This window comes from Alligator sinensis, unplaced genomic scaffold (assembly GCF_000455745.1).
Source record: "Alligator sinensis unplaced genomic scaffold, ASM45574v1 scaffold647_2, whole genome shotgun sequence".
Lineage (NCBI taxonomy): Eukaryota > Metazoa > Chordata > Crocodylia > Alligatoridae > Alligator > Alligator sinensis.
Window position 1 is genome coordinate 2,546,985 of NW_005841832.1, and position 8,806 is coordinate 2,555,790.

Genomic DNA, 8,806 nt, shown 5'->3' on the forward strand with positions numbered 1-8,806 from the left:
ACCTCACTCCACCCCTATATACCTCTCCACTCCAACACTATTCCCTGTACCCCACCTCCTGCCCCTTGCTTTACCTCCCCCTGGCCCCTGCCCCTGCCAGCCCTGCTGCCAGCAGGGAGCAGACAGGGTTAAATCCCCTAGCTCTAGCCCTGCCTCCATCCCAGCTATGCTCCAGCTTTGGCCTCAGACCCACATCTGGTTTGCATCAGACAGTCCCAGCTGCTGGCTGGGGGCCCTGCTGCCCCTCCTTTCGCCCCCCCTCCCCCCCCAGTGCTGGGCAGGCACTGCCCGGGTTGGAGAGGAAGGGGCTGGACAAGGTGGTGCTGGGAGCAGAGTGTGGGGACACCGAGCAGACACGGGCATGGGGTGCAAGGCGCTGCTACTGCTGCTTCTGGGGCTGCTTCTGGGGACCCCCCGGGGCCAAAGCCAGAGTGAGGGGGAGCTCAGCTCAACAGAGAGAGAAGCCTTGATGCTAAAGGTGAGGGGTGCCCAGGGCAGTTCCCCCAGCCTCATCCCCCTGGGGTCCCATCTCCTGACTCAAGGGACCTTCCCTCCCACCCATTTACCTACCCCCACCTCTGACGCAGGGTTCTTTTCCACCTCCCAGGATCCTGACACCCCCAGAATTCCTGTTCCCAAAGGACCCCCATCCTCCATGCACTCAATCTTAGGGCATCCCGTGCCCCCAAAAGGGTGCCCACCCCCTGCACCCACCAGGTCCCTTTCCAAGGCTCACAGGGACTGCCCCAAGCTGCCTTATGTAACAGCCTCTCCCCAACCGGCTCTGCCAGAGCCTTGGGATTGTGTTTAGCTGGGCCTTCCCCAAGGTCTCAGAGGCCCCAACCTCAAGTCCAAGTCCTTCAGGGCCCCAAGTCCTTCAGGGCTGGGACATCCAGGGCACAAAGCCACAGATAGAACTCAGGTGTCCACCCCGCCCCCGTTGTTGTACCAGCAGATCCAGGGTAGAAGCCAGGAGTCCTGCCCCCTAGACCCCCACCTCATCCCCCTAATTTAACTCAACAGATTCCACTCTGCTCCCACAGCTGGGATAGAACCCAGGAGTCCTGACTGCCAGCCTCCCCTTCTCCCCCAGCTCTAATCCCAAGCAGGGGTAGTCCTGGGGGGAACAGGAGACCAGGCCTCATGACAGTGAACGGGGCAGGGGCAGGGGCAGGGGCAGGGGAAGGGGATGGGTCAGGCTCAGGGGGGAACTGTAGCTGGGGTGCTCAACCCCCCCTCTCTGCTCAGCACTTGCAGGAAGTGCTGCAGCTCCCCGAGGTGGAGGGCCAGGGCTCCCCCGAGGTGACACTCACGGAGCTGGGCCCTGACGGAAGCAAGGAGGGGGGTCAGGAGGAGGTAGAGGATGGGGCCCAGGGCAGAGAGGATAAAGCTGCCCCCATGCAGCCAGCCATGACCACGGTGCCCCCCCAACCTGAAGAGGAGGATGGATTATCCTACATCTGTGAGTATGACCCTGACCCCCAGATCCTGACCTGTTGACCCCACACCCCTACCCTGACCCCACACAACTGCCTAGGAAACCCCCAGACTCCATCATCTCCTTGACCCAACAGCCCCCAACCTCCCCAGACCCCTATCTTACACCTTTCCAACACCCCATCACTACCACCCCCCCAGACCGGCCTGTGCTGCCTCAACCCCCCTCAGCCTGGCACTATTCCTAGGCTTCCCGCTCACTCCTGGGCGGGGGCGTTTTGTGGGCTCCGGCTTTCATCCAGTTCCCAGAGACGCCAACCCCAGTCTGGCCTGGCCGCAGCTCCTCCCTCCCAACACAACACCTCGCCCACAAACAATCTGGCCCCTGGTCTAGCACCCTCCCTCACCCCAGCCCACATGGACCCAGCCTCCCCCTGACCTAGGCCCAGCGTCTCCCCACCAGTCCCACCTCACCCTGGCCTCAGAACCCCAGCGCCTGGCCTGGGTCCCCTCCCCACAGCCTCCTCACTGTCTGTGGCATTCCCACAATGCTGGCTAGCTCTCACTGCTGCCCTTTCATCCCCTGGTGCCTGCCTCTGAGATGCTGCCAGCGCAGACCTGGCCACTGCCTGCTGGGAGTGGGGACTAGAGCCACGTGGGTCCCCATGACCACCCCAGTTCCCATCAGCCTATCCCCCAACTACCCCAGCTCCAGGAAACCCATCCCCTTCCTCTCCCGAAGCCTCAGCAAGACCATCCCACCTACTGTCCCATCCTGCTTCCTACTACCAGCAACCCCAACCCTGCAGTTCCAATCAGCCTATGCCTCACTCCCTGCCCCCACACCTAGCCCACGCCCCCTGCCCATCCCCCAACAAGAGAGGTGGGGGTAGAAATGGAGGTGTTCATCAAGGCAATAAGGGGGAAAGAGAAGACAGTAATAGGCTGACACCCCCCCCATCCATCCCACAGTCTCGCGCCTGGCCAGCCTGGACACGGCTGTGCACCGCCTCAATGTGCAGTTCCACGCCATGGACGTGCGCATGGCCCAGTTCTCTCAGGGCCTGACCCAGCTACGGACATGTCTGGCTGAGGCCCAGGAGGTGCTCAGCGCCCTCAATCAGACCAGCACCCGCAACCAGCATGACATCGGCAGGATGGAGGGTGAGGACTGTTGACAGGAGGAGGGACCATGGGGCAGCTCCACCAAGGGCAAAGACAGCTGTGACCCAACTAGCGCTATTTTCCAGGTCAGACGACAAAGGTTAAGAATGACCCTAGCCAAGGTCAAAGCAGGAAGGTCTGAGGGGAATGGCTCATTTCTGGGTCAGAGAACAAAAAGTCAGCAGGGCTGAGCCTTGCTCTGTGGCATTGCAGAGAGGCTGGTGGGGTCAAATGGCAGGGGCATGAGGTCAAGGCCAGAGATGAACCCCAAGTGTTTATGAGGCTGAGGGGAAGCCAGGAGGCTGTGGGGGACGGGGGCTGTGGCGGCACAGAGCATTTACCCACCTGCAGGTTGGGGGTCAGAGGCTCAAGTTCAACCCGCCTCTCCACAAGGCTGGGGTCAGAGGTCATATTTCCCCTTCTGCAGGCTGCTTGCGGGGCCGGCGGACCCAGACCAAGTGCTTCCTAATCTTCAAGGAATTTGAGGGCTACGACCAGGCACACACACGGTGCCAGACACGAGGCGGGAACCTGGCCATGCCAGCTGATGCCACTGAGCTAGGCGTTCTACGTCGATACCTCTATGATGCCTTCCAGCCCTCCAACTGGCCATGCTGGGTGGGCATCCATGACCGACGGGCTGAGGGGCTGTGGCTGTTTGAGAATGGGCAGCGTGTCTCGGTATTTGACTGGTACAAGGACCACCTGGTAAGCCAGCCCAACGGGGGCATGCGAGAGAACTGCATCTCGCTCTCCTCCGACGATGGCAAGTGGTGGGACAGCGACTGTGCCCAACGTATGTACTATGTCTGCGAGTACCGCCTGTAGTAGTATGAGTACTGCCCTGCCCTATGAGTACCCCTCCACTCACCAGGACCACGGCTGCCCTAGTGTATGGTTCTGGCTGATACCAACTACAGCCCACCCCTGCACCCCACCCCAATCCCTCCCCACCACAGACTCTGCCCTCATTCCTACCCTGAAACCCCAGGGACCCTTCCTAAGCTACCACTGCCTCCAACCCAACTCCTCTCAGATCCTGCTCACTCCACTTGACCCCCCCAGGCACTCCCCAAACAACCACTGCCTCTAATCCAACCCACGATGGACCCTGATCTATCCCCCACTCCCAACCTTCCCCACCCCAACAACCAGTACCCCCTTTCCCATCTCACACCTATCCCAGTCCTGCAGATTCCTCCTCTCCCCAAACAGCCACTGCCCCCCAACCTTCCAGAAACCTTGACCTCCCCCCCAGGGACCTCCACCAAGCATTGCCCCCAGGGAGCTGGTATCCAACTACCAACCTCTCCCCCACCCCAACCCCTAGACTCAACCCCTACCTTTTTACCTCCAAGGGGGAGGACAGCTGCAGCTGGTGCATGACCTGGCTGCAAGGGCTGACTGCTGGTGCATGACCTGGCTGCATGACCTGGCTGCAAGGGCTGACTGAGGAGACGGGCTGACGGGACAAAGAAAGCCACATAGGCACTGCTGGGAGTAGCCCGTCCCCATATGCCAATGGCCAGCAGTGAGGACCTCCCCAACAAAGCTAGGTTTCCCCCCACCCCAGTTCCACCCTGTGCTGCAGGTCACCAGGGGCAGCTCCCCGCCCCCCTGTCATTTATTACCTTTGTCCCACTAAGTCTTAGGGCACTTGGGGATCAAAGGTCACCAATGCAGAGCTGTCCCTGGAGGTGGGGAGAGTCTGTACTCTTATCTCCCCCACACACACTTTGACAGTACTCGGGCAGATCCCTTCCCCTACCAGCAGCTCTGCCCCATCCCATTCATTGGCCCCCTGGCAGCCCTCATTTCCCCCACCCAAAGGCAGATCCCTGCCCCAGCCAAATATCACACCTGTAGGCATCTCCTGTAAAACAGACACTCTTTTATTTGTTTCCAGCTCAGGAGAAATATCTTTGGCTTCTTCCCCTCCCATCACAACCCCAGTCTCTGGCCAGTGGAAGTCAGGAGGCTGAACACCCCCTCGCCCCAATCTCCTCCCCTCCTGCCCCCAAGCTGGGTCAGTAGCTGCGGAAAGCTTCTTATGTAATTATTCATATTATTTTTTAACTTAAAAACTTGTGTGTTTTTCCAACGGTGGCATTCCAACACTGGGCACAAGCAGAGGTGGTGAGGGGAGGTGGAGATGGAGAGCAACCAGGCCACCTGGGGCAGAAAGGTGGAGATAAAAGGCTCAGCCTCCCCCACCTCCCACTTGTTGGGTTTGAAGCATATGCTGGGACTGCTGGCAGCAGTGCCTGGCTCCCACCAAACCTCCCGGGGTGCCCAATGCTACCTCTGGAGGGGGCTGCTGGGGTACACACACACACACACACACACACACACACACACACACACACTGACTCAGGGGGTCCCAGATTGGCATACCTGTGGCCCCAAAGGGCAGTGGGAGACCCAAGACTGGGGCAGGGGAGGTTTCCTTCAGGGTGCAGATGATGTAGCAGAGACCCCAGGGCTGCCAAGGTAGGTTAGGGGGGTAGGACCCCAAATACCCCTCCCAGAGGGCACATGACACCCCTAGCAAAGCACTCCCCCTCCGTGGTGAGTGCCCCCTGCCTAAGGGACCCTTATCCTCACAGCTATACAAATCTGTGTCCTTCTGCCACACCCCTAATGAACCAACCCACTCCACTCCCCCTTCCCCTGCCCTGGACTGCTCCTACACAGTGACCCTATGCGGACCAGTCCTACTTAGCCCACACATCCCATAGAAGCACACATGGACTCTTCTTCCCTACCCCCCCCATCTCAATACACATGGACTATTCCTTGCCAGTTGAATCTCCACCCCACCCCCATCATGCCGGCACACATGGTCCATTCCTCCTAAACCACCCTCTATTACCACACATGGACCTTTTCTACTTGGGTAACCTCCCTCCTCCCTTCACACTTGGACTGTTCCTTCCCTATTTAGCACACGGACTATTCTTACTCCTGAGCACACATGGACTATTCCTTGCCAATCCAATTCCACCCCCACCCCCCAGCATAAGAGGACCATGCCTTCTTTAGCCCCACTAATTCCGCCCCCCCACCCCCCATCTCATCCCAAAAACTCTTCTTCCCCCAGTGGATTCCCCACAGTACACATGGAGTCTTCTTTCCCAAGCACACCCACACCCAAGTCAACACCCACTTCCCAGCACACATGTACTATTCCTTCCCTTCACCCCCCTACTTCCAGCACACATGGACTATACCTCTGCTTTACCACCCCCCTCCCAGCACACATGGACTATTCCTCGCCTTCACACACCCCTTCCCAGCACACATGGACTATTCCAGATTCTTGCCCTTCACCCATCCCCCCAGCACATATAGACTAGTCCTCACCAAGCCCCTTCACAGCCTCAGATGAGCTGCTGCCTAAGCAAGCTCATTTATGCCTGAGTCAGTTAGTCTCTAAGGTGCCACCCTGCCCTGATCTCTGCCTGACCACCTCCAAGTCCCCTCCACCCCCCACAGAAGGAGCCTGATTCTTCCCCTGCATCACACCCCAAATGGGGCAGGCCAGGGGGCAGTGCCCCCAGCCCTGGGAGAAGGGGGCCGTAGAAGAACTCAATATGACCTCTTTGGTGCAGTGGGATCTGCCCCCAGATGCACAGCTGGGAGGTCTCTGGGGCAAGAGGCACAGCCCCAGAGCCCTCCCTCCAGCCCAGCTCAGCCAGGCATGGTAGTCATGCAGGAAAGACTGCTGTGTCAACACACTCCAGGACCAGGGCCACCCGTTTATTGATGGCCTAACCAAAGAGCCAGGTGATGGGGGTGGTCACTGTGGGCAGCCCAAGCCAGCAGCAGGTACTGGCTGTGATGCACCTTCCACCAGTGCAGGGACTCCTGGCACAATGAGGTGATGTCACCATCATGGAAGCTGGCACTCCTGCTCCACCAGCTGATGTAGTGGACTATTGCTATAACTGCCTCATGGGACCCCAAGCAGGTCCTTGAGGCCTGCCAGCCCTGCTCAGTGGATGGTGGCAGTGGGGAAGGCCCAGCCATAGTGAAAACCCTGCTTCCCTGCAGCCCCCACTCCTCAGCTGCCTGGCTCAGCACCCCTGCAAGGCCTTCAGCAGTCAGCTCCTGTGGTATGGGGTGGGTGCATGACACATGCACCCAGGCATCGAAGGCCTTGTCTATGTAGAGGAGCTTTAGGGAGAGGTAGGTCAGGCTGGGGCTGTAGCATCACATCCAGGCTGTGGGTGCAACAACGCAGCCCCCATACCAGTGATGTAAAGCCCGGCTCCAAGGCACTGAGCATCTGGTAGAAGCCCTTGCCCTCCACCATTGTGATTGGCAGCTGGTCCTAGATGAAGTTGGCCACAGCCTGGGTAGTCCTGCCCCAGGCAGTAAGGGGTGGGGCATGGTGAGTGCCTTTACCAGCTAGCACAGATTGGTGATGTTGCCACAGTAGGAGAGCTGCACCCCACCCAACTTGCAGATGGTCTTGCTCTTGTCCATCATCCAGCTGTAGGTGTTGCCCTGGAATCCAAAGAAGGTCCACAGAATCATAGAGAAGTGGGGCTGGAAGGGATCTCCTGAGGTCATGACTATGCATCCCCCTGCCTGAGGCAGGATCAGCCCTATCCAAACTATCCCCTAACAAATCCACCATCTAAACTTTGTAAAACTACACAAGACATCACACCCCAACCTGCCACATGTGAAGCAGGGGAACCGTGGCAGCCAACATGCTGCTGCTGTAAAAGGTTGTTAATATACGCTCAAGAGATCCCAGGTAGAGGTCATGCCCCCCACCACAGAGGAAGGCAGAAAGTCCCACAGTCCTCACCAATCTGACCGGGGGTAAAATTCTTCCCTGAGCCCAAATACGGCAATCAATCTGACCCTGAGCAGTGGGGCAAGACCCTCTAGACAGGAACCTCCATCTTTAAGTCCCAGCAGGAGCACTGGCACAGCCCAGCCGCAATTCCCAGCCTTGGATGCAGCCAACACCCAATTCCTCTGGGGAAGGCTTAAAAACATCCTGACACATGTAACAGAAAGGGGGAGGAGACAGCAACCAGCAAAGCCCAGAAGCCTGGGAAATACCCATAGTAGTCCTGTAACAGCTCTGGGTGCAGCCCAGGCCCACCAGCTTCTGGGTGCCCTTCAGGAGCAGGAAGGCAGGGGTGGCACAGCAGAGGTGGGGGGGGAGCCAAAGGGCAGGGTTGTGGGGGGCAGCAGGTGCCTCCTCGGGGAGTAGCAGCTCCCTCTCACTGCATTAATACTTGAACCACTTCTCTGTGGGACAGGAGGGAGGGAGGAGTGTTAATATGGAGGAGGGAGGGAAACAGCTGACCTCTGACCCCACTGACTTCTGACCCTCATAAACTCCTGCCTCTGCCCACAACCCCACCCCTTCAAACCCCAGGACGTGTCTGGTCCATGACCCCCACAAAGGAGTGGCTGTGTCTACACAGCTGCCCCATAGGGGATGGCAGGAACCCTCTGTGATTCCACAGAAAAATGGTGCATCCCATCTGTGCCACCAGTTGTGATGCCTGAAGAGCCCTGGGTAACCCCCAAGGAAGTTCCTGCATCTACTCAGGACTCCTACCACCAAAAGGAGAGGGCTGTACCTACTCCATCCCCAAAGGGTGGGAGGAGAATGTCATCACCACAGATCCCTGCACCCATAAGGGCCCCCAGGGCACTCAACCCTACAGCAGACAGCCCCTCACCTCAAAGAGAACCAGCATTTGTCCTGGCTTCAAATGTGGAGGATTCTCCCCACACACATCTCCATGAGACCCCCCACCCCCAACAGTCTACTGTCACCCCCTGGGGGACATCCCCCTCACTCAGCTTGAGCCCCAGGGTACGGGCATCTTCCTTGCAACCCAAACCAGCAGCTCAGTGCTGGTGGCAATGGGTCAACTGGCCTGGTAGTAGATGTGCATGTGATAACAGAACACCACTGTGCTCGTCTTCCATCAAGACTCAGGATACGTACCTGAGAGGGGGAGGGTAGTCAGGGCCCCCCACCTGGGAGCCGAAGAAAAGGAATAGGGGTCAGGGCACAGGGCTGCTCAGTCCACAGCGGGAGCCCCCAGGCACTGGGAGAGAAATGAAGAGTGAAGAGGAATCACAGCACATCCCCAAATCTCTGCAATCCTTAAAACACTTCCCCTACCCCTCCCCAACTCTTGGCCACCCCTTCCCAATATCCCCAGCT

General features: G+C 58.6%; 1 protein-coding gene across 1 annotated transcript; it reads left to right on the forward strand.

Moving 5' to 3' along the window:
* Positions 1–308: 308 nt before the first annotated feature.
* On the forward strand, positions 309–3,465 carry CLEC11A (C-type lectin domain containing 11A). The gene is made up of 4 exons (XM_006014886.3): positions 309–478; positions 1,249–1,462; positions 2,410–2,601; positions 3,029–3,465. The coding sequence occupies exons 1-4, from the start codon at positions 362–364 to the stop codon at positions 3,427–3,429; spliced, it is 924 nt and encodes a 307-aa protein (XP_006014948.1). The 5' UTR covers positions 309–361; the 3' UTR covers positions 3,430–3,465.
* The last annotated feature ends 5,341 nt before the right edge of the window (positions 3,466–8,806 follow it).